The sequence below is a fragment of the Symphodus melops genome (genome assembly GCF_947650265.1).
Source record: "Symphodus melops genome assembly, chromosome: 6".
In the NCBI taxonomy this organism is placed as follows: domain Eukaryota; kingdom Metazoa; phylum Chordata; class Actinopteri; order Labriformes; family Labridae; genus Symphodus; species Symphodus melops.
The window spans coordinates 15,740,105-15,766,681 of NC_136696.1; the positions used below are offsets into that span (position 1 = coordinate 15,740,105).

At 39.6% G+C, this 26,577-nt stretch overlaps 1 protein-coding gene across 1 annotated transcript; it reads right to left on the reverse strand.

Annotated features, from left to right (window-relative positions):
• Positions 1-93: 93 nt before the first annotated feature.
• Positions 94-26,577, reverse strand: fkbp16 (FKBP prolyl isomerase 16). Its single transcript, XM_079345898.1, has 8 exons — positions 25,829-26,577; positions 25,456-25,625; positions 24,706-24,794; positions 4,193-4,410; positions 2,679-2,860; positions 2,428-2,505; positions 587-727; positions 94-503 (listed from the first exon to the last, which is right to left on the reverse strand). Exons 1-8 carry the CDS (start codon positions 26,229-26,231, stop codon positions 417-419), a joined length of 1,368 nt encoding a protein of 455 aa, XP_079202024.1. The 5' UTR covers positions 26,232-26,577; the 3' UTR covers positions 94-416.

A 26,577-nucleotide genomic window follows, 5' to 3' on the forward strand; every position in this document is an offset into this window, starting at 1 on the left:
TGTTTTCTGTTGTGACAAAAACAACAGAAGATGTTTTTTCACATTTTTTTATTAAGCATCATTGTGAGAAATATCACTTTGCAGTCTCAACAATGTCAATTAGTAATTTATTAACAGAATGACTTTTTTCCTGTGATATTTTTTCCTTTAAATACAGACACATAGCTGGTTATATAAATTATAAAAACTTTGAAATCTCTCCTCTTTTGGAACAGTGTATGTTGGACATTCACAGTTAAGTATACTAAATACTGAACCCCTTTCAGAGATCCGTTTTTCTACAGTGTGAGACTCCTTTAATCAAAAACTCTTATGAGATGAACTGACCTAAGAGGACAGGTGACCTAACCCTGCATCTGCACACAATGAAAAGGAGGAGGCTGACGTTGAGGATTGAGCGTTTCCTGCTGTGGATTTTAGTTTTTTGCAGTCAGAACCATTGACGTCACTAAGCTGCCCAAGGCCACAACCAGAGCTCCCAGTATAAACTTCCAGGAGAGTCCCTAAAACAACAAGACAAAGAAAAGTGAAACTCCAGTACATTATCAGAATAAAATTTTTTTAAGACTTATCGTTTGGGGCTTACAGATGATTCTCTTCTCTTTGAAGGAATCAGAAAAGGTGCAATGTTGTCTCCGAGCATCTCAGCTGGTTTCGGTTTCCACCCCTGAACGTCTTTTCCTCCTGACTGCCTTTTGACCAGTTTAGACAATTCTGCATGGATTGCCTGAAGAAGAGCAGGGGGAAAGCGATTATATCTCCTGTTAAAAAGCTGCTTGCTTCATCTGAAACCTTTGATTGACAAATGTTTTGTTGCAGTTCTAAAAATGTCCAGCAGGGGAGAGCAGAGGTCTGAAACAAAAAGCATTGATGACTTGTGGCCTAAAATAAGAACGCAGCAGAGTCATTTTAATCAACTTTTTTTATGTTGTCAATACAAAAAGCATATTATATTTATGAATAAAGTGTCATTAGCTGGTGTAAATTCTCAGTAAATGTGTAAAATAAAAACATGTTTGTTCTTGCAAGTTGTTCTTTTCAACTCACTTCATTAGGTCTTTGTTTTTTTGACTGTCTATGGTTGCAGTACAAAAAACTTTCCCCATACAAGCTAAATCAGTTTTCTCCAACCTATTTAATCAGCCTTGAGACAAGGGTGTAATTACCATAGAAGAAGATATTTTTGTCATTTTGTCTAGACAAGAGCAGACATATTTATGTGGGTGGCAGTGTGCCCTATAGGTCAGAGGCTACTGGAGCACTGGGAACAGTTTGTCGTAAACAGCTGAGGGAAATGCTCTCCTCAAACTCACTCAGTGAGTGAACCCAAAGAGCCTAAATAATGATTCAAAACATGTGATAGCTCTTCATTTCTGAAGCACTGAGCAGAAAACTTTACCGAGAGTGGACTTTAAATTGTTGCTCCAGGTTGGCTCTGGCTCTCACTTCCCTTCACTTTACTACTTTTGGTGCGCCGAGCTTTGGCGTAACAATACTCAGCTCATGCACATGTTATTTTTACCGTCTTTGCCGGACATCTCAGAGCTGTGTGGTCACATCTGCAGACTGCCAGATGTGCAGTTAGCTAGAGTATTTGGCAGATTAGAAGAACCACACAAACAAGGCAGAACAGGCCCGAACAGAAGCAGCTCGGTGGGAAACAAGCCAGGCATCTCTGTACTTTCTTAAAACAAACGAGGGTTTTGAATTCTGGACACTTTCATATTTGCACATGACAAGCTGTTGTCAAATTTAAAGGAGTGGAGTAAGACGAGAGGAAACTGGGAATAACATGTTCCAAATGAGGCCGTAAATTGAATTTGATTGTATTTGAAACTAACATTAGACTTCAAAATTCAGATTTGACAGGTTGGAGATTTAACATAATATTGTTTTCAACAGGTATTACTCTCACAATATATCTACATGAACTTAAACTATCAACTGAAATTTGTGACTTATGGATTCAATATCTCAACTGCTCTTGACTTTGGTCCAAACTAAATTTGAATCTTTAGGACGGTCTGCCATGATTTTCTGTGTTGATTACAGAATCATGCTGGATCGTAGAAGATTGGAAACCAGTGTATTTGATTGGTTCTTTCCATCTGGACCTCACAACAGTGTTAGATTAGAGTTGTTTCAGCTAGGGATGACTGCTCTTTTTCATTTGGGTTTTGGAGAACTGAATTTAATGATTAATGTCCAGATGTAAATATGGTTTAAACATTACCAACCCTACCTTTAAATATAGAAAGGTAAAAGTGCATGGGTAAAGCTATGAACTTGGCCAAGTTAGTCAGTACACTTATCTCTTAACCTTTAAAACTTTTTTTTTGTTTTTGTTTAGCAAATAACATGCATATGGGCCTATGTGTGTTTTTGGTGAGACACGGGAGAGAGCATGGACCAGCTCACCCATCTCACCTTGGTGGTGGGCTCCAGTTTCAAGGCCCTTTTTAGCACCTCCATGGCCTCTTTGTATTCACCTTTGTCTGACAGGAGCTGAAGGAGGAAAACAAAAGTGTGAGCAGTGCAGCAGGAGCTTCTATTAAAACAGGCAGATAGATCAGAAAAGTGCAGCAAAATGTGTTTTCAACAAAAAAAAATGATCCATGTTAAGTATTACTATAATGTCAAATCATGGTGTATTCATTTGGGACAGGATGGGCCCTTACCTTCCCAGCCCTGAAAAGGGCCTTGACGTTGTTGGGCTCGAGGGTCAGAACATCTCTGCTTGTGTGCAGAGCGTCGTCGTACTGCTCCAGTTTGAGTTGAGCAGCGGCCAGATTGTTTAAACACTTTACTCTGTAGTCTTTCACCTCCTGCTCTTCTGCCTTTGCACCAACATCACTGCCATCTGTGGCCAGACACAAACACGACACAACCTCTTATGTTTACTGAACTTCTTTAATAATACTGCAAAAGTAGTGAAAACAAAAAAAAGACAAGTTAAAGAGACTGACCATGCAGAGAGATCAAATCTGGGAAAGGACTTGAAGAACATCAAAAATATTAAACCTTTTTTCAGGCTAACTCTCATTGGATTTCATTATAATGACAGTTCATGTTCTGTTTTTCTGTTCAGTTGGATATTGTGTGTCAGTCCCTGCTCTAACAACTGTATGGTTTCATCATTAGACACAAATATGTCCAGCTGAATACAGCAGTGACCCAGGTAATGAGCACACGTTAGTGAAAAGGGTTTTTTAAACCAGGCCCAGAGCATGATAGGTGACCTATATTAGCAACCAAGGACTACATCTGTGTGGGTGCACTTTGATGTGTTTAAACTCAGAAGCCTCTTCACCATTCCAGCAGATACAGGGCAAGATTAAAGTACATCAGGTTCAGTGTTTTTGTCTCATAGCAAATACAAGTCCAATCTCGAGCCTCCTTTCTGAATGAAAGACTTTACTGTCAGCTGATAGTTTACTCTGCCTGTTGGTACTGAGCTGATAATATTCAGGTTTTTTTTTTTTACATAAGATTTTAAGTTACACATTATAAATGAGAAATGAACTTGAATAGTGTATTAACCTCTTAATTTCATGAATCATATTTCTAAAACAAGTTTATTGTTGCCACAAAGACGAAGATGTTAGTGCCTCGGCGTTACTATTTATTTGTTGTCTTCATAAACTCTAATTGCACCATCTTGATGCCCTGATGAACTCCTCCTCTCAGATCCACCAACAGTTCACTCACTGGTCCTCCGGCATTGACACATTATGAAGCAGTTCATGTTTCTCTCCTCACACACTTGTTCAGGCACATTTCTCTCACAGGCCCACCCTGCCTTGTCGATGATTGGAGTGATTAAGGACGTGGAAATCATATAAAAGTTGATAAGCTCTGATTATGCAAAAGAATTAAGCACACACATTACTGGAGGCACTCTGCTCAGAGAGATGCGTCTCTGCATGGTGACAGTGTGATTAGTGTGGTGACAGACTGAAGGGAGCACTGATCTCTTATGTCATTATGGGCTCAGATTGGTGTTGAAATGTGTTTTTGACTCAGTAAAATGATGTCTTTTAAACCTAAGATGCATGTGCGTGTAAATGTTTATACACTGTTTCCATTTTCTCGAGAAAATAAAGAACACAACAACTCTTACAACAGGTTTATGGTAAATGCAGCCAGGTTGAATATTTCCTATGAATACATTCAGGTTGAGATGCTGGGATACCTTTGCTCTGTGTGGTTAGCACATCTAAAGCCATGCAATAGGCTCTGGCAGCCATGCTGTATTCCTCCCTCTGGAAATGAAAGTTCCCTCGCTCTCGTTTCTGGTTGCCGATGCGAATGCGATCTGCGACAGGCAGAGTGAAGGGGTCTGGTTTCTCTCTGATGTCCAGCAGCTGCAGCTGGTAGAGTAAAGGAGCCCAAGCTGGAATATCAGGCTCCCTGCATGGAAACAAAGACCAAAAAAAACAAAACAGGTGCATGACCTATTTGATCACAGAGGAAGGAGTTAACTTGGGGTCATATGTCCTTGAAAAAAAAATGAAAATGTGCTAATCTTTGAAAGGGTCATCATCAATTTGACCAAGAAATCAATTTGTTTTGAAGTGCGAGAGAAACATGCTATTATAGCTTCACACATGAAATGGGATGAAATGTGAAAAATGTGAAATGCAGAAGTGTTAAATCCCTTTATACTGAAATAAAAAAATGTGTGTGTAAAAGGTTTAAAACCATTCTATTTGTTTTGTTTCTAAAAAATATATATATAATAATCTTCTTTTCCACAACCACCCGTGGTTGGAGGACAACATCTTTTTGCTGGTCCAAAATCTAAATGTACACAGAGTTTATATGAAGTGATTTAGCAAAAGCAGACTTACAAGAAAGTTAATTTAAAAATAAAAGCAGATGTCAAATAGCTGGTGACTAAGCAATGCTAATTCAATAACATAAATCAAATGTCGTTGCAATTTTGTTGCATCATGGGTGCATGCAGGTACATTATAGAAAGCAAACTGCTTTAGTTAACACACAGCTGTTTTGACTTCCTGTAAACTCTCCATCAGCCACAAACCCACATTTCTGATGCTCTACAAACCTGAATTACATTACATCTGCTCCCCTTTTTTGCTTTCAAATCTTGTCTATCTCCTATTAAAACAATGCATCGTGAATGTTAACATGACATCACTGATACTACTTAACATCCACAGCTTCATCCAGACTCAGATGTTGGTATACGTGTTTAAAAATCGGCCTTGCCCTCATTTCAAACCAACTCTACTTTAATCATAACAGCCTTTTGCTTATACGTGCACATGTAATGTTTTTGTAGTAATGTGGCCTTGTCTTAATAAATTTGTATGTATATGTTTAAGGCGTGTGTAGAATAGGGACTATCTTATACCAAAAACACGCAGTGCAACATCTAGTCGAGTTAGATCTCACAGTAGGTGCATTCTTCTGAAAAGTTTTAGAAACAACACTCAATCACAGAACAGTGTTTTATGTACCTCTATAAAGAAAAAAAATGTACATAACTGTGGTTCATCTCATATAGGTGTGCTTTTAAAACTATTTTAACACTTAACAAAAATGGTGGAGAACGTTTTAAATCTCCATTTTAAAAATAGAGTAATGCTCTCCAAGCGATTATGATCCAAGTTTTTCAGCATTCCAGTTTGTCCAAAAGACAGCTTGTTTTTTTCTGAGCTGGGGGTTTGATTTGAAATGTTTACATTTGGGGATGTAATGTAAAACAACAACAGCATTTTTCTCACGCTCAGATGTGAATTGTGGACATTTAGATGAATCTGCTGTGGTTTTTATCTGCCTTCAGGAGAAACATTCCTCAAAGCAATGACTCAATTGAGCCAGACATTTTCCAGTTTAATCAGAAATCATGATGTCCTCCATCTTCAAAGACTAAAACAAACATGTTTTATCCCACATCTGTGCTGAATGAGGTTTGTGAAACGGCGTCCTCTTGAGCGCTTCAAATAAATGTTGTTAAACATAAAGCTGTGTACCAGTTCTTTTTTGTACAATCTTTGATGGCTGCTCTTCTCATAGTTAAAATACGAATAAGATCTCCACTGGCTTCAACAACTCGCACTCTCATTAAAGATGAGTGAATGACTGGCTCAGTAATACATATGAGACTGGTATGAACCCATGAGCAATTGACTGCTTCATCATACTCAAGAGTCACTCAGAGGGAACGTTAATTTGGTTTCCAATCATCTGACTCCTGAGACCACATGGCACACAATGAACCATTATCAGTTACTCTGCAGAGGCTCACAGTGTGTAGAGAGAGAGAGAGAGAGAGAGAGAGAGAGAGAGAGAGAGGTCAAGAAAGTGAAGAAATGACAAAGTACATATTGAGGAGCGGATTTGAAAGTTGTCTGCATCATTTATTGTGACAAGACAAAAACAGAAATTGTGAGTGATTCATGTTCAAAATCCAAACACAATTTGTTTTTGGTTTTTTTTGCTCCCAAAATAAAACAATCTTTTTAACATTAAAGTCCATCGCCTTAAAAGAAGATCATGTCAGTGTGAATGTCCCAAACAAAGATAAAGTCAGACAGAAGGATGTACAGCAATGTGAAGGCTCCACCCACCCACTGTTTGCTGCAGAGATATACAGTAGTATAGGAGTTGTGTCACGTCCTGAATAATTCAAACCTGTTGTATCAATAACACATGTCTGTCAAACAGAATTAGGTGTAGTCCTTCGTTACTGCCAGGTCATGGCAGCAGGTAGCGTTAGATTAACCTTTCACCCGGACCTTGTCAGCTTTCACAGGAGAGAACACCGAAGTGTGAAACCTGCAGCTGAGACTCGGCACTCCAAAACCTGATCCAGATCCCTGTGATCACTCAACACTGCAAAGTGGCGTCCTTAGAGATTATTGTTTGCATAGCAGATGAATTCTGTAGCTGTGTCCTCATATACTCTTGTTTACCATTTTCTAAAAGGATTACACAATATTCTGCAGGCTGTGTATTATGTAAGAGTACGCTCAGTGTAACAATAATTCACATCGTGTCCTGCCTACTGTGCCCAGCTCCAGATTATTGGACTTCTGTGAATTCACCTCTGAACTCTCAGCGAAGCTGGATGTTTTTAAGTCAATTAATAAATTATACACTTACTCTTTGAAGGCTTAGCGATGCTATTTAGGTGCACACTGTTTGTTAGTCTGAGCAGATCAGTGAAGTGATACACAAGGAAGTGGCTGTCTCAGGCTTTCTGAATTATATGTTCATAGATAATATCCAAAATACTGAAGGTGCATCTGAAATATCTCGGTGGTTTACTTGTTGACAGTTGCTCTTTCAGGGAGGAGGATTAGTTTGATACATTGCATTCACTCTGTTTTTCTGTGATCATGACTCATTTTTGGTTGTTTTCTCGACACCTGGAACTTTTTTCACATTATCTCTGTATAACAAAGCTGGTTATCCCATGATAACTGATCAATTTGTCTCCTTATCCTGAGATTACAATGTTTGTTTTCTCATTTACCCTCTATTAGAGGGTACATATTATGCAAAATCTACTTTTACAGTGTTTTTGAACATATATTTGGGTAACCTGAGCGTCTATCGACCCACAAAATTTGAAAGAAATCCATCCAGTCCTTTGTTTGTGCTCTGCGTAGTTCTTACAACCCAGTGAAAAATGCTCTGCTTCCAATGTTCTCAACTTGTGACATCATAAGTGGGAATGTTGTAAAAAAATAAAAACAAAAAAAAAATCCTCGCTCCCCTCCACTGTTTTCTCCACCGATGGACTTCACCCCACAAAACATTTGTGGAGGTCTGTAATTTTTTATACTCACTACTGAAGAAGTGATGTCTACTGGGTAACTCAGGGGGGGGGCGCATTGCATTTAAAGAGACACACGCACCAAAACGGAGCGTTCTGACAGAGCTGGTTTATGCAGGGTATGCTGCTTGATTCATGTTATATTTTGACCAAAGCACAGAACAGATGTTTCATTCAGCCCACAGGGACTGTTTGAACAGGTAAAAAAGGTGTACATGTCCTCTCTAATACTGTATATAATACAATTTCAAGTAAATATAGTGGAGTTAAAACTGTAATATTCTCTTACACAGAAAATAGGATGTAATGAAATATTAGGTGGGGAAATGTTGAAGAGTTCTATGATCAGACTTGGGTCATTTCTGTTAGGATAGATAGAAGGTTAGGGTTAGGGTAGATGACCACTACCTAAAATGGTGTACATACCGCAGTTGCAACTGTTTTACGACACTGTGGAGTTCATCAATTATACATCCTGCATTCTCTATGAAATAGAATAAGGTAAACATGAAGAAATATAAAGCAAATAATTGTTTCACACACAACTCATTATCGTCATAATCTCATTATCATTATCAATATTTGTGAGACATGAGAGTTATGAGTCGTAAATCTACAGGAGCAGAGCAGCCTGTGTATAAGCCGACGATGTTGACTCTCAATGAGGAACAGGTTAAATAACCATTGTGTTGTTTAAAGACAGAAAGGAAACTATGTTCACATTATACCATAATTTCCCCCTGGCCTTAAACATCACAGAGGCATTTTGTTTACACTTTTTGAATAACTCTACATAAAAAATCCTTTTACTCACGGTGTCATTAAACATTGATCTAATTTTGTTTTATCCTGAGGACAGACGGACGCACGCACGCACGCACACACGCACAGACACACACACACACACACACACACACACACACACACACACACACACACACACACACACACACACACACACTTCATTGCTCATCACTCACACAGATAAAGACAGATAAACACAGACAAAGATGAAAAGAGATGTGTCATTTCTTATTTATCGATGCAGGCACAGTTGCTTTGTGCTTAAACTAATGTGAAACGTCAAAGTAAATGAATCTTAACTCAGGTGTTGTCCTAAACCGAAATCACACACACACACACACACACACACAAAACACACACACATGTCATTAGGCTGAGCAGCTAATGTGAACGAGTGAGAAGCAGAAAAAGTGGAGAGGTAGTTATGGTGTTGTAAAAGTAAACAGGGATATACATTTGCGGTAAGCCTTCTTTGTTGCCGTCATGAGACTGAAACAAAGACATCATGACTGGCAATTTGTTGAGTGTAATCCCAGTGCGTTGACAGATCTATACGGTTTACTGTGTCATGTGGGTCATGGTGATTAGCATCACTCTGACTTCAGCCAATGAGCCCCCAGGGTCTTATTAGTGCAAACAGGAAGCAAGCATGGTAAATGGGGTGATCCCAGTTAGATCCCGGTGAAACATAAACCTGCCACTGTGGGACCAGACCCTGCCATGAAAAGAAAAATCAAACAAACATGATCTTTTGTATTGACATTAGTGCTATTATTGTAATTTAAAGGAAGTCTTCTGAGAGTATTGTCATGTAACAGGAGTTAAAATTATCATGGAGTTTCCATATTTAATGCATGTTTGGGTCTATATTAGGAAGTGTCCCAGAGTTGTAACTGAGGCTGGTACATTTCTAATTTAAAACACTTTATATGGTGAGCATAAAAAACCCAGCATAGCAGGACCCACCTTGTCGTTAAAACATCACAGCAAAATGCATGATGCTGAGTGACGCCACAATTATAATGCATGCAGCATGGCTAAACACGTTAGTGCTAAACAGTGGCACTCTATCGCCAAAGGGAAAAAAAAATACTTGCTTAAGTAAAAACTCTAAACAGCCTTGCAATAATGATGCCATTTAAGATATCAAATGTTTCCTTTGTCACATTGTTTTGTTGATTTAATGATGCAGGTCTCCATGTAGTTGAATGAACAAACAAGAGATTTTTTTTTTCTTTCTCTCAGGTTAAAAACGTCTTGCAGAGAATTGACCCAGCAAGTTTTCAACTGACCCAAACGAGAAAAAAATGTCAGCAGGAAAGAATAAACAGCAGGACAGAGCCCGAGGACAGAAGAGATCAGGGCTGAGCTGAGCCTAAGATACGACACATTCGCTGAGTCAGCAGCTAAGACAGCACTTTAACACAAAGACAGAAGCGAATTCAGGTGGCCAGCCATACTGAGCTTTCACAATGTTTTATGAGTCAGACCAAACAAAAAGTAAGTTCAGGGATTGTCTCTTCAGTTTTTTAAGACCAAACAGAGTTATATAACGCAGTTTGTGTGGCATAGTTTACAGTTACAGACTACTGCAGGATAACGTTACTAATATAACATAACGTTGCTAAAGTTACATTGAGACTATACAGGGACTGAGTGGCTATAGTTGGCTTTAACCCTTTCAGATAATATTTTGTCTTTTAGTAATAAGTTGGATGAGGGAACTGATAACTCTCATAACTGTCAGTTCGTGTCAAAGAACACTGATGCCGTCTACTAGAAGGAGCTGAGCTGCCTCTACAACCTGAGGAGGCTGAGGTCCTTTGGAGGTCCTTTTGCTGTCAGACGTTTGGGGCAGCAGGCTGAAGCTAGTAGACTTAACAAACTGATTTGAAGGGCCATACATTGTGGGGTGGAGCTGGACTCTCTGACAGCAGTGTCAGACAGAAGGATCCTGTCAAAGTTCTGGACAATGTCTCCCACCCACTGCCTGATGTGCTGGCAAAACACAGGAGCACATTGAGTGCTTGACTCATCTCCCCCACGATGCACCACAGGAGGTCTTGCCTGCCAGTGGCCATCACACTCTATAAGTCACGTCTTTGAGAGTTCGAGATCCCTGTCGTCATTGAGTCCTGTGTGCAACATCTACATGTTCAACACTGAACATGTGCAAACATTATTCAGACAGTCAGCCCTGTGCTTGTATAGCTTATTATTTTATTTACTCTGAGCTTTGTTACTTACAGATTATTTTATTTATGTTTTATTCTGTATTGTATATTGACATATATATTTAATATTTCTGATGGATGGAACACTTCAGCTTGTAGATGGATAGCTTAACCTAGCATAAAAACTGGAAAACGGAAAACGATCTAACCTGAGCTGGCCCAAAGGAAAAACAAATATGTCTTTCCCTTCCCTTAATAGATCACATAATAAAACTTTATAGCTGTCTGCTGATTAAGGTCATTAAAGAAATTGTTTAAACAGCAGCTTAAGGTTTTATGTGATGCTCGGTGCCTGACTAAGTTGGGCTACGTTTTGTGGCTTTTATTTTTGGATTCCCTAAAAAAAACCTGTGAGGGATGAGAAACCATGGGAAATAAACAATTAGGTTATTTTTTACTGTCCCTCTTAGTAAGAGGGAACATTTCAAAAATGGTATCATCAAACATATTCCGAAAAAAAATCACTCTGACCTTTGAGCAGAAATAATTTCCCATGTGTATGTAGACACTTCAGTCATGCAGCAGTGTTTTTATATAGCCTGATGTTTATGTGACATGGTTGTAATTGTCATATTGTGACTGTAAACAGATTAGATTAAAAGAGGATTGCTTCCACTCTCCATGTGTTCATTTCAGTGATGTGATAACCACAGGTTTTCCCTGTGTGTGTCAGGGGCAGTTATGCACACGTCAAAGGCTGAATTTGATACGTGTTTTGGCTTCCCAAACTTCCTCATTAAGGTGCATAATAGAGCCACTGACTCACCCTGTTATCTGTCCAGCAGGCCCCTCACTGCTCTGAATGAAAGGAAAATCTCCCTCAGAGGGAAAACAGTGGTCACTTTGACGTCATGCTCTCTGTTTCAAAAGATGTAAAGGCCAGCCCTGTATCTCAAGCTGGTTTCTATGGTTACAACCTCAGATAGTGAACTATTATATAGCAGTAATAAATCTTGTGAGCAGCTTCTGTGATAATACAAAATCCAGAGGATTTATGAGGTTGTTTATTTTCTTACAGCGGTGAAAATAGGTTTGCTGCTGCTGTCGTTCATCGCTGTGTCTGTTTTGACTCTTTGATGGACACAGCACAGAGATACAGTCGTGCAAAGAAGCTTAGCTTTAATCCTGGCATTGGTGAGACGTCACAGCTGTTTTTTTCCTCGCCTGTTGCCGCACCAGTTTGTTTGACGCATAACATCCTCCTATTACGAGTCAGAGGTCTAGAAAACAAACTCATTGACTGAGCTCGTAGCGGCGCTAGTGTGGTTCTAATCACTGACTCACATGACACCTTTCATCAGCTGCTGCCGTGGCATGTGCTTCCCTCTCCTTTTTGTTCTTAATTTCCCCTTACGGCAATGAGCTTGTGCTTTGAGGGATCAAGAGAAGCTGCTCCATACATCTTGGCTGTTGATCACAAGTCTCTGTATAATCAGGCAAATTTCTTTAGCCTGTTAAAATGAATCCAATCTTAGTCCCGGACTACCTGCAGGGTATAGAGTGGATTTTTTTAATGGCATTGAGGTATGGAGTCCAGACCAACTGAAAGAAAGTCTTTGGTTACAAAAGCTGATCAACGTTTTAAAGCTGTCTCTTACTGATCGAGAGTAGCTTTGATGTGAACTGAATGACCCCTAAGCTGTACAACACACAAACAACACTGGCATTTCTTTCTCAAAATAATAGTTACGAAGATAAATAGTGGGAAAAGAACTTGACATGGTACCTTTAAGTTCAATGTTTACAGATGTCATGATCTGAGGATATTTATACCAACCTTTGTTTTCTCTGCAATGAGTGTGTCTTGCAAAAAAGCCTGTAATAATTAGAAATACAGTTGATATTACAGAAATTACCATGAAGATCTTTCTGCATTGACAGTGTGTACAGGACCATACTTGCTGTTTTGTTGCTAAATAAGTCTAAATATGGCCTTAATATTTTCCTACACATGATGGAAGTACAGATACTTAGCACAAAAGCAGCTCAAATTTTGGGTGTACTTTATTTTATGCTTTATGCCTCCATTTAATGCAGGAAGTAGTTAGCTTGATGCCCACAATACACCCGTTATTCAAAATCTGCCTCCTATAGCTTTCAGTTTCACGGTTGAAATTCTTCACCAACCTCTTGTTAACTGAATGCTGATGTTCTTAATGTTAATTTAAAATGACATATTAGTATATATCTGGCTTCACACTGCCCTATTTATTTTTCCAGCGACTGACGGTCCCTTCCCCCGAAGTCTTACTTTAAACTTTTGATAGAACTTGGCAGCCTTGGTCTAATGAGAGCTGCAAGGCTCAATGTACAATGGCTGACAAAGCCTCTCACTGCTGCTAGCAGCTCATATTTAAAGAAACACAAAGTGTGAGGAAAAGTAAGTTCAATATCCTTCACATCAGCCTCGTTTTATGAGAGGCTTTTTTAAATTTCCCGTCAAATTATTCATCGACTAAATTGGGTGGTGTCAGACGAGCACTCCACCCCTTTTTCTACATGAGTAATTGAATAAGGGAAGTTGAACGTTTCTTAAAACAAGCAGCTGCATTGTGACTCACAGCAGAACAGGTTTCAGATTTCACCTAATGCAATGATGTGAAATCCCTCACAGGTTTGGTCTGGAATAGGTGGCAGCATCAAGATGAATAATTCCTCAAAAGAACTTCAAGGCTTTGGGTCTGCGTTTAGAGGGATGACAGATCGATCGACCTGACACAGAAATATAACAACAGAGGTCATTATCTTGGATATTAGGCTGCGTTTCATCTGTTGGAAAAATCTTACTGCATCCTGGTATATTGACTCACCATTATCAATCGATACAAACAAGTAGACGTCTCTTAGGTGTGCTCAGTGAGGTCAAGTGGAACTTTCTTGTTCAGCCACTTGGTGTGAGGTTAACCTTCAGTTAATTCTGACTATCTGTGGTTCTGAGGTTAAATTTAAAAAAAAAAAAAAAAGTGGATCCTTTGTCGATTATGAAAAAACAAATCTCTGACAGTTTTGGATTTCATTTCTGAATTTCAAAGCTTTCTTAGTTACGACAAATTCCAAAACAACGAGCCCAAAAATCCTTCCCTTTTAAAGATGAAAGTCCTTGCTTCTATTACTGCTGCGCTTCACACTAAAGTCTGCCTCTCCTACGAATCCACAAATGTTTGGAGATTGTTTTATGCTTTCTGTTAAGATGTGCAAGTCACTTTTAGATCAAAGATCAAAGTTTGATTTTCAGACTGTGGAATTTGGCTTTATCTATAGTGGCGAAATTCATTTGTTTGTTTCTGTGTGTGTTATAAAACCATGAACATTACCATGTGTGACTACAAGCAGCTCATTGCTTCATGTGTGACATTTAGGTTAGAGGAATAAATGTCATAAAGAGATATTCATCGGAAATTAATTTCTCTTCGGGGTCCGAGCTGTCACACATGCATGTGCCAAAACCAGATAACTCCTGATAAGAAAATGTAACCTTTTCTTGAATATCATTTTGCAAATTAAACAAACAACAAACGAACAGAAGTTATCACACTCCCAGAGTGGATATTAAATGAGACAAGACTTTAAACCAGTTGTTGCTTATGTTCACCTGTGAAGCTGCACTGGGCCTCTACGTCTTTGCTTTTTGGTTATATGTCCGAAGAGTAGAAATACATTATGTTTTACATACTTACTATTTATTTGAAGTTCTATAGGGTAGGTTAATCAAACAAAAAACGCACTATTAGCATTTACCTTCTGTCATACCGCTGTCCATGAGAAATACGTCTCATATGATGAGTGTGCGTCTGTCATCTAACCAATAAAGACCCAGCGTGTCTTCAAGCAGCAACCTCCCTGCCTCCATGTGCAGCATGTGAATCAATGGCAGCAAACTGCACTCCTGATTTATTAGTCATGTTGTAGAGGTGGAGCAGCCTCTGTAAAGAAAATGTTGCAAGGCCATTAGCACAATCCTTCAGTCTCTCTCCGATGGCTTTGCTATAAGACCTGAGCCATCAATCATGAGTCAGAGAGCCACATTTCTAAAGAGGGAGGGCTTGAATTTACTTGACCGGAGCTGGTGGCTATGGCAGAGGTCAAACTCATCCTGCAGACCTATTTACGAGGAATTCCAGCATGTTTGTTTTCATGTGCAGATAATGCAGTGTTTTGCGACACATGAGCTTACTTGCGTTGTCCTTCACCATCTGGAGTGACAATATAAAACATCACTGTAGTGCAGCTAATCCCATCAGTGCTATAAATCATCTCATTGTTTCAGTTATAATGAGATCTACTTTGTTAATCCCTGAAGCTTAATCACAGCACATCTGATTGTGATTGCTCAGGAGGTTGTCGGCGGGAGTCTGCCAATGATTAACTTTGAGATGAATATTTTGTCGGGTGTGTGTGTTTGTGTGTGTGTTTGAGAGAGTGTGTGTAAAAGACTGCTATTGACGACTGATGACGGAGCAATGACGTCTCCACGAGATGAGTCACACTCCACGTCCCCACTGACGAGACTTTTCATCCACAAACACACACACACACACACACACACACACACACACACACACACGCACGCACACACACACACACACTCTTTTCTCCAGGCTTGCAAACAATATACGACACCTCATATCCCTCTAGAGTGGCACCACATTGATCTACAAACACAGGAGTTTTTTTTTTTTTTTGCTCTAATGCACCGTTGTCTGCCTCTGCCATAGTGCATAAGAAGAAAAGCATGTTAACCATTTGATTTAGACCTGGTAGACTTTTTGGGACTGCCCAGTGTGCAACTATAAATAACAGCTTGCTCTTTCACTTTGCCATCTGCATGAATTCTACTGGCGTTACACATCAGTGAATGCTTAAAGAGGCCTCATGAATTACTTGTCAACTCTGTGTCAGTTACAACACGGTCAGTCTAAACAAGAAAGGTTGCACTGTTTTATAACTGTAATCATGTTTCTGGATTTGCTAAATCGTCATTAGAATTAACGAAAAATGAGGAGTGGGACTACGTGGTCCTAGAAGTCAAAGAATTCCAGAAACAGCGTCTGAGTTTGTGCACGAAAAAACCGACTGAAAGCAGCCATGAATAAAAAGCCATGTTTGAATTAGACAACAGTTTGTACAAGCTGGTTTAAATGGTGAAACTTGAAGGTGTACGTTTTCTAATGTGACGCAATCTCTATTGATTACTAACATGCTGTTGGTGACCATAATGATTATAGGGATACACATTTAACATTCTGCCAAGTTAAAGCCATACACTGTATCAGAGAAAAATGTTATCTCCACCTGAAACGGCCTCAGTATGGAATCAATCGCTAATCAATCACTCGAGACTAATGTATCTCCCTGAACCTGACGTCATTTTAAGTCAACACTGATCAAGGACGATAATGGCATAATAGCTAATTCTCAGTTCCAGCACACAACTCAGCAACACTGGACATAAAGTTGACAATGGAGTGTGTCCCAACATTTGTGCTGATTTGTTGAACATCCCCCTGTTGGTCTTCATCCGCAGATATTCCTTTTTCAAGTTGCCAAAAGATTGGTCAACTCAATGCGGCTGGCAGATTGGTTCCAAAGTTACTAATTACTTTACTTCCAAAGGTAATATAGAGGGAGCAATAGTGACACAGAACCTTTTTCCTGCTCTTTCCACAATAAACTCCCTTTATCTTTATTTTATTTTTATTTTTTTTATCATAAGGTGTTTTATTTTATTTTATTTACTCAAGACAGGACAGCACTGCCCCCTGTTATCAAGAACACATTATCGGCGACTTTTAAAAGCAGTGCTGTGCAGCCATCTATTTTTGTCATACTCCACTAATCCCCCTCTCATTTTGTGTATTGTACACAGCAGGAGGATTTCAAATGAGTGCCTGGTCTGAAGGTGCTGGTGGTAGGGAAGTGCTGTCTCACGTGTGCTTGTCTTGTATCCCTCTTGCATGCCACGCTCTGGAAAACAATCCTGTCGCAACATCGTGGTTATACAACATAGCACAGCTAGTGAACTGGAGGTGATGTCAGTGAAGCATGACAGTGCTGTCTGTGTTCCAGCACATGCAGCATGTGGGACATCAACACATGAGAGTAACAGATCTGAGTTAAGGGCAGGAAAGCAGCTACAGATGAGTTTCTATTATAGCACCAAGGAAGATAATAATGGATGTATTTGTGAACACCTAAATCCTTTGAGCAATGTGAACACTTTTGAGAGGAATCATGTTATATATATATATTTTGGAACAGTTGAATATTTCAACATCAGCCAAGAGGATGAGAACTAATAAGGCCTAAACAATAGAAACTGAGCTAAAAGGATATGTCAGCCATGACACACAAGTGCATATGAGGTTCCTTTTCAACCAAAGCTGAGACTCAAGATCATTTAGTGGTGGAATCAGACATATACCAGTATTATATTAATGTAATCACAATGTGTAATTTAAGTTGTTTTAGTATATTTTGATGGTAACATCTAGACCTTTACCAAGTGCTGCTGTGGCTAAGTATTACAGTGGGTAGCCTTTCAAGTAAAGTTCTGGGGTTCAGTCCCCAGCTATGGCATTGTTGGCAGTAGTACCATAGAAAAACGATGCACCTTCAAACGAAGAAGAATGTTAGTAGTCAATATGAAATGTAAAATTATTTCAAAAATATCCTCCGAAAAGAGAAGGAAAAATGATACATAGTGAGTTTATGTGGGTAATATTGTTTGTTAAAAATAAAAGTTTAGGCTCCAATTACCTCGAACATTGCATTTTAAGATTTCTGTGACCCTTCTAGCATAGAAGATACAGTCCTGAAACATTTCTCTGACATCTATCTAGAACGACTGGGATCAGGATCAAGCTAACAAGGGCCAGTCCTCCAAAACTCAATAGGTTTGCCCTTTCATCAAAAAAATCTCAGACCCAAAATAGGCCCATTAGGTTTCTGAGAAAAACACATGAACACCCCTAACCCTTTGGCAAATGGATGTACACAGTCAAGTTTTGCTTTTGGTGGTTCAGCTCAATTCTTTGTTTTTGTTTGGTCAATCCATCCAAATGACAAGCGGTTTAGATTTTGTTGACTACTGTACATTCTTGTTCGCTATCCTTTTTTAATCTATCTCAAGACAATAATTGTCATTTTTTTTGGTTTAGGAGATTTACTATCCCACTAACTACCCCCTGACAAAGAAAAGTAGAAGCAGATAAAACTGACGGCAGAACAATATTACAACCACAGCTGTGTCGATGAGAGCGATAAGCCTGCTAGCAGTCAGGGGAAAAGTAAACATCCAGAGAGATTAGACGAGGTACGTGCACATTTCAAACACTGGTCTAAGTGGCATTAATGTGCTGCTGCTGCAGCAACAAAACTACTCCATTTGTTTAAAAAATTGCTATCTGTTTAGATTTAAATCACTCACGTTTCTATTCAGCTTTAGATCTACACTGACGCTTCAGACTGATGTAGCAATGGTAGTTGCAAATAGAGTACAGCCTGCTGATTGAGAGCCAAGCTTGATGTTATCTTAGAGCGTGCTACTGCTGTCAGAGTTTGCTGGCCTCCTCCTGGAACGTGAGGTCTGGGTGTGGCCTGCTGGGTCTGTGCTGGGAAACACACACACACACACAGAGCACAAAAGCTGCTGTAAAAGTGTTCAAGTCACGTGACATTGCTATGAGTTTGGTTCGAGCTGGAATACTCAGTCAATAGCAAGCAGTAAAACAAAGAAACGTGTTCTTGAACTAGTGTCAGTTTCTCCCCAAAAAAACTGATATTTTGTCCAAAGTAAATCAAAACAGTTTAGTTTCATCACAGTTTTCCTACAGAGGAGCCACTAAAAGGTCACATAATTCATTTCACACAGGTGGTTCTGCAGAATGAGTCACACCACCTTCACCACAGAGAGGAACTCCACCTCACCGATTTTCTGAGTGGACAACATGCTTATGTATCTGAAGCCAAAGGGGAGGAAGGCTTGTGACGCCTATAAGTGACTGACACCAGAGCAGCTCTGCTGTGGGTGAGTCACTGTGTCTGCCTGCTGGTAATAGCAAGGGAAAGCAGAAAATGCACATTCAGAGTAGAAGATTAACAAAAGAGACATAATGGACCAAATATAGCATTTACATTTGTGCTAGCAAGCACACGCTAAGCACTTCATACTTCTATCAAACTGCAGCTATACCTACAAGTATCAGTCATCGTCCACCTTGAACCATCATACGTCTGACCTCTTTGTCACATTTCCACTTTGCTTTGTGAATGTCTCATATTGCCTAGTCAGTCATGCCTTTTTGTGAGTAATGCCACTGTTACCTCTCTATATCTGCAATCCCTGCTGCCTTTGGGTGTGTCTCAGGGTGCAGTCACACTGGCAATCCGTACTGTGCCCAGGCACGCTTCAACCCTGAAGTCCAGTTGACCACTCCGTACCTTGCTCAGGCACGGTACACTTCCTTTCTTTAACTTACTGTAGCATCAGACCATGTTGTTGCGCCACACTAATATGAACCAGCTCACAGTTTTGACCTTTGGGATATCCAATATGATGACGCGATTGCACCCCCACTGGTGCTTGCTCAGTTTATTAACAGGTGGACTTGAAAAAAAAGAAAAAAGGGATACTAAGTTGAGTCAGCGTCTGCATATCAGAGGACAACACAGAGAGTACCGTGCTGAAGCACATCTCTCTGAAGTGTGCCAAAGCCAAGTAAGGGAACTGTAATGTTCATTTTTTCAATGTTAATTTTAGTGTAGCATTCTACCTTATCATCTTCCTGCATCAACATTACTTACTGTATGACTAAATGGTTTCACTTTTTTTAACCAAGCTATATTGTGGCTGGGTTGTCAACCTCCTTGATCCAGAACTAAATCGGAGTACTTCAAAAGTTCCATGGATTTTCAAAGGAAATACAGAAGAGGGAATGAAAAATCACATTGCAGTGAAATGCTGTCACATTTATTTTTCGTTTTCCTTGTCATCAGATAGTTTAAGCTGTGGCTCAGTGATAGAGTTATCATCTCTCAACTGGAAGGATGAGGGTTCGATCCCCAGCTGATGCAGCAACATATCTGAAGACATTTAACCCCGAATTGAAACCACTGCTTCATCGGCGTATGAATGCAATTAGTTACTTGGTCTTCATACACAGCAACCTCTGCCCTCAGTGTGTGAATGGGTGTGACATGTGGTGTAAATGTAGATTGAAGATTGTAGATTGTGCCTACATAGATCGTTATACAACACTCATGAACCTACTTTGTTTTCAAACACAGAGACATCTTCTTACATTATAATGTCTCCACGATCTAGAAGAAGACAAGTTCAAACCTGCCTACTGCTTTACTTCTAGCTCTTGTGGATTATTGCTTCTCCTGCAGACCCTCTGCTCAGGCCATGTTACGCCTAAAACCTATGTATGATCATTAAATAGAATACATGATTTTGTGACATTACAGTAGTAAATGTGGGGTTGGACTCGCCCTTAGTACATTGTTACCATGCACATTAGACAAACTGGAATGGACTGTTAAAACAACACTCTTGAATCTTGTTAATGAGTTCATAATAACTATATTTATATTTGTGATGCTATTGTCGTCATGATAAAGTGATGTGGACAGATGAAAAACAAAAAACTAAGACTTTATTAGCTATTTTTATCTATAAGGTCATTTGAAGGATTATTTATCAGACACCGTACACAATTTATATACTGTGACAAACTCAAAGTCTGATTACTTGCTAACTGATGATGAATATTGCTCAATAACTACTCATCATCATTGTAGGTGTTGAAGTACTTTCCCATGAACCAAAGCCTCACTCATCTTAACTCCACCCTGCCACTGCACTGACAGATCAGTAAATCTAGTGTTTATAAGACTCAAACAGCCATCAGGCCAACGGCCTCCCCCAGGCTCAGAGCGAGAGAGAGAGATAGAGAGAGAGAGAGAGAGAGAGAGAGAGAGAGAGAGAGAGATCCCCCACCCCCACCCCTTCACCAGTACAACTTGTTTGTTTTCTAGAAACTGACAATGCTAGCCATCTGCTGTCTGCACAGTGTCTCTTTTGTTGCATTATGAGATACTTTTGTAGTATTTGACTGTATAATACACTGTATGTTTTGGTTGACAGTTTCTGCATGTGATTATTTATAGGTTATTAACTTCATGTATTTTAGTGGAATACGCCAGGCTTCAATTCTAGAACCCTCATAGTTCTTTTTGTGACCGCATCTAATGTAAAAAAAAAAAAAAAAGAAGACAATGGAAATCACTTTCCAGGCTTCACAGGCAACATAAGACACATAAAAGGAACTGTAAAATGCTTTACGCTGACTCTGTCCACCTGAGCTTTGAATTAAGAATTGTGCCAAGAGTAACAGTACAGCGACATCGCTACTGCCAAGAATGGATTTAAAGCCTCCTTTTGTTAAAAGTCAGCCAACATCACTTCACAACTTCACATTTGTGAATCTGATTTGTGAATCAGCAGTTGTACACTAAGGGCATCCAGGCTTGTATTACCTTCAATACACAGCTCACATATCCATGTACTGGATACTGTGAAATGAAAGTAGCACTGGCTTATTTTACTCTGCTGTCTTGTTTGGCAGATATTGTTTTATCAGAACAAAAAAATAAAGCAGCTGCCAGTGCCAATAAATGTTCTTGACTGTATGTCCATAAAGGGCTGATAAGGAAGAGGCTCTTTGGCCCCAGGAGGTTAAATGAGTGTTAGAGTTGCTCCTGTCCGCAGACCAACAGATGTTAGCATCTTTCTGTTAATGGTCTACTAACTGAGAGGATGCAGTCTGTTCTTTGAAAAGGCAACTATGATTGAGCTCCACTTTCAAAGGCTCAGGGCTTGAATGACAGGAAAAAATATATATTTTAGTGATTTAGTCCCATCTGTTGTAAACAGTTAGGTAAATGCGCCAGACTTTTTCCAGGGGTTTCATTTACCCTTGCTCTCTCCAATTTTCAGCCCTGATCACATCAGACTCTGCTGCATGCCCATCACCCACACACTGAGCCACAGACCTCTCGACTGTGCTCTGTTGAATCATGGTGTCTCACTACCCAGCTTTGTACATTGTCTGATAACTGTGAAGTGCCCTTAGCAGCACTGTTTGCAACAGGCGACTGACAGAGTTCAATCAATGCATCTGGCAGACAACAGAGAGGCTAATGATATTTTCCAGACTGCATCAGTCATTTACAGCACAGACACGCTGAGCCTGTCAAACTCGGCAACATCACTGCCTGAGATTCTTTGTTTTGTCAGCTTATTTGCTCGAACGAAATAGACATTTTGTGTTAGATCTAAAAATAAATAATGTGCACTCTTGTGTCTATAAGGTTTATATGACACTGAAGTTTAGCACATGGATTAAACGCTTACCTGCCTCAGAACTAAATTTCCTCCAATAAAGTTATTCTTTCTCTAGTAAAACAAAGTTTTTAAATCCGTTGGCTGTTTTACAATACCGTACATACGTGTCACTGAGTAATCTTCTTTCTATAGTCCCTGTATGTTGTGCTCTTAACCAATACATATCTGGCACACAATGGATAGATGAGTGGGAAATTCTAATTCATACGCTTCAGTTATTGTCTGGATAAAACAAGCTATAGACATCATTTGCTTGTAGTTCTTTCCCCATGCTTCACCACGTGTATGCCTGGTCAGTGAAGCGATCTGTAGAATCAAACTAAGGACAGAGACATGACTGTTGTGTCAATCTTTTCATTCAAATCTTGGTAAAACAGCAAAACAAGATATATATGTCAATAAGCTGGTGGCATTTTTCATTGTTTTTTTGTACTGTTTCTGACTCTCCTTGTCATTCCAAATAATAAAGAACTGCATCCACTCAACGAGCAAAAAAAATCCCAATGTGAGCAACGAGCAACCTCATTGTTTACTTTGTGTTGAAAGGACTGGCATGAAATGCTGATTCTCTCCTGTCTTTCAGGGATAAATTAGACTCCACAGCACACAGTCCTAATCAGCTGAATCAAAACAATCATTAGCTAACCTCTCTGTGCCTGCTATTTTTTTTACTCACACAGCCAGACAGTGAAATCCTAGATAACACCTCAGAGACCCACACACCCCCTTCAGGTCCCATCATCCCCTTCACACAGATCGGAATTTTAAAAACAGGACCTCATGCAGACACGCAGCCACAAAAAAATAATGCTTTCGCTGCAGTGTTCAGAACATTTGAACATTATGTCGTAAACAATGTTCTGCTTCAATCTCTCTGCCTGTAATAATGGATTTGACACATCTAAATCCTGTACCTTTTATGGGCTTTTATCCCTGCATGATAATTTTGGTTGAACAAACAAGTTTGTTGTTTTGGAATAGTCCTCTGTTCAGCAATGCTGTTCAGTTTCATCCTGCCAGTGAATGGTCACATTTGTAAGAGACCCTGAACATCAAGTCTTTTTTTCTTTTTCAAAAAAGTTAATTATTCAGAAAACAACATTATGATAACAACCATCATGCAATTGGCTCTGCAAAAACAACTGAAGACGTAGTTGGCAGTGTGACATTGAAATGGAAAAACTTTCTGTCACTAAGCGATAAGGTAGATACAGAAATGGCTAATGCTGGGCTCTGGATAGCCGAGTGGTTTTGTACGTAGGTTGTAGTCCTCTTTGCAGTAGCCATTGGTTTGAATCCAACCTTGGCTGCATATTACACACAGCACAAACAGAACTTGGGAGTCCTCTGTTGATGTTGTTGTAGTCTACTGACTCGTGCATGGCTGCTGACTGGAACCTTATTGTGCATGAGCAAAGAGTCGTGCACAGCTATTGTCTGTAACAGAAATGAACATATGTGTAACTTCAGTTTTTGGAGGCATTTTACCATTTCAGACAGTGACAGAGATGGTGTGGTTTCCAAAAGGTTGTACTGTGGGACCATTTTCCAAAGTTTTAGTTTACAGGCACCCAAAAAGCTGTTGCCTTGTAAATGAACAGTAAAAAAGGTTGCTGCTTTTCTTGGCCAAAATCGTTGTGTCGTGTAAACAGGGCCTTAGGCTATAATCAAGCTTCACATTAAAACACATCTTTGTTTAAGATGACGGAGCTGACTGGTGAAATCCTTGAACATGGCTTATAATTTTGAAGTTTTTATAAAGAGAGAAGGCTTACGTAAACATTGGCATATTTGAAATGGTTGCTTTCAGAATTAAATGTATTGTCATATTTTGTATGTTTAAGACAATACTGTATAATTGATCAAAAAGCTCGGTCACAAAAAATTAAATCACATTAAAAACATGTCCCATTACTTTTTAACTGTTGCTCTAGCACAAAAAATACCGCCTATAATTAATATAAAAGCTTATACAAGACAAAGTCTTGTCAAATCACAGTGATATCAACATCCAGTTCTCATGTGCCTCAAGTTATTTAACGTTATTTAAAGCAAAAGTAACATTCAAATAAAGGCCTTTTTTTCCAATGTAACACCAATTTCCTCTGTGTTTATTCAGGCTCTTAAATGGTGTAAAGGTTAGAAACCAAAGCCATTGGTGGTAATATGAGTGGTGTCCTCCCATAGGTCTGGAGGTTACAAACACACCCTGGTTAGGCGGCCTCAGAATGGTGTCAGGAGGAGGCCATCTGTTCCTGTTTATGGCTCATTAACCCTGCTACCTCTGGATAACCAGGCTAACCCCCCACAGCAACAGGTACAAGAACTCGTGGCTTCTTGTTGAGATTATACTTTTAAAAAATCTAGATGGACAAGAGTTGGTTCTGCTTCAATAGGCTACTCAATTCAACAGTGTGCAATTACATGACAATATACTGTATGGATGTTCTTACCTTCCCAAAAGTCCATAGGCATACTGAGAATCTGCCAACAATAATGTGATCTCGTCCTTCTGCATGGACATCACACACTCCTCCAGGGCCTACAGGTGTCAAAGACCAACTCACTTAATATCGAAATCTATTGTTTACATAATCACACAGAACACCTTGAAGTATTTAGTGGATTTATCCTGACTTGGGATAAATGCTTCGGTTTATCACCCAATGTTTCCATTAGTCCTGCATCGCTACATTGACTTCATTGCTAGTGCAAATAAGCACACATTAGCATTCTATCAGGCAACAGTAAGATTGAAAACCTCCCAAATTAAGTAAATAGAGAGTATACTTGCTGATCATCAACATGGAAGTATTATAAGTATAATGTTGGCATGTTTAGCTTCAGACATATTGCTATTGCCAGTTAGAACATATTAGCATCCTATTATGTTCAATTTACATTGCAACCTCAAGACCGTCATACAGTAATATATGTAATATATAGTAATTCTATATGCTATATTCTGTGATATTAGCATTTTTAACCGAACGATCCTTGGTAAGAGTTAATTGTTAGCATTGTTGCAAACTAGTCCTGTTTCTTTTGCAACTTTCAAAGCAACACAAAATATATATATCAGGCCTCCATAATGGAGAGCAGTGTCATTAGTTTGTAACTTTTGTAACTTGTCAAACTGTTTTCACAGTCTCTATTGGTCACTGACAAGCTGTGATGAAATACAAGCACCTAAAGGCATTTACCTGGTTTACATCTCCCTCTCCGATAACAAAGACAAGCTTGCAGTCTTTCTCCACCACAGTACGGTCCTCCAGGACACATTGCATCTTCACAGTGACCTCCTGACCCCAGGTAGGCTGTAGTGCATGAAGGCCCCTGGACTCCAGCACCTTCTTTCTTAAGAGACGATCCTCTGTATAAGGAAAGAAGAGTAAGTCAACAGTGGGGAGCAAGGATTATCTGCTAGTTGTTGCTAAACACATTTAGACAAACACCCACAAACACCAAGACCTGATCTAAATCACATTCTGATCCTTTTCTCTTTTTGCGGCTCGATGTAGAAACAGATATTGTGTTTAATGACGGATAAGAGAAGCTATAAGAATTTACGCTCACCTGTGATATCCTGCCAGTCTTCTGCCATGAACAGGTTCTCAAAAGTGGAGGAGGTCCACTCCTCAATCACGTATTCTGGAAAGAGACTCTCCCCTGAGCTGTCCCTCTCCAACACTTGATCATCCATTGACGGGTCCTGGAATCGAACCATCTTCCAGCTATTTGTTTTTTTCAGATTGTGTTTCTTGTATTCTGCAACTCCACTTACTCTCTCAGGATGAGAAGGGCATTTGGTCTCAGCTGGATCTTTCACACACAACCCCTCACTTTCCTCTGCAGGCCGACAGAGAAGCTTCGTGTGGCTGTCCTTGTCAGCAGATTCAGAAATGGCATCTCTTACCTCAAGCTCTGTTGGCTTTCCTGCAGGGTTTTCATGCTCTTGACGACACTGATCTGTTTCCATTTCCCCTCAGAGAGCGATGGATACCACATGCACTGCTCTTCAAAGGAGATGATCCTCCTCTTCCAGCCAGCTTCTACAAACGTGTAGACTATTATTTCTGTTGTGAATCTATTCCTGCTATTAAAGCGCTCTCAAAATAAAAGAACCTCTTTATACTTAAAATTTGCAAAAGTCCACGCTACGCTTCAAATTGGACTTCATCCCCGAAATCCCGGCTTTATCCACAATATTTTAAAAGGTTCCATCCGCCTACAGCTGTGCATCGACACACTTTGACCTCTGCTTACTCCTGCTTGTTCCTCTTCTGTCTCAGTTTCTGTGAGCAAGCAATGTCGCAGCGACAAAA

Bases quoted from the DNA above. Each gene is read 5' to 3' on its own strand.
- fkbp16 (XM_079345898.1), bottom strand. From the start codon at position 26,231: ATGGAAACAGATCAGTGTCGTCAAGAGCATGAAAACCCTGCAGGAAAG. The intron at 25,626-25,828 runs GTGAGCGTAAAT...TTCCTTATACAG, and splicing joins AGACTGGCAGGATATCACAG to AGGATCGTCTCTTAAGAAAG. The intron at 4,411-24,705 runs GTAAGAACATCC...GTTTCCATGCAG, and splicing joins GCCTATGGACTTTTGGGAAG to GGAGCCTGATATTCCAGCTT.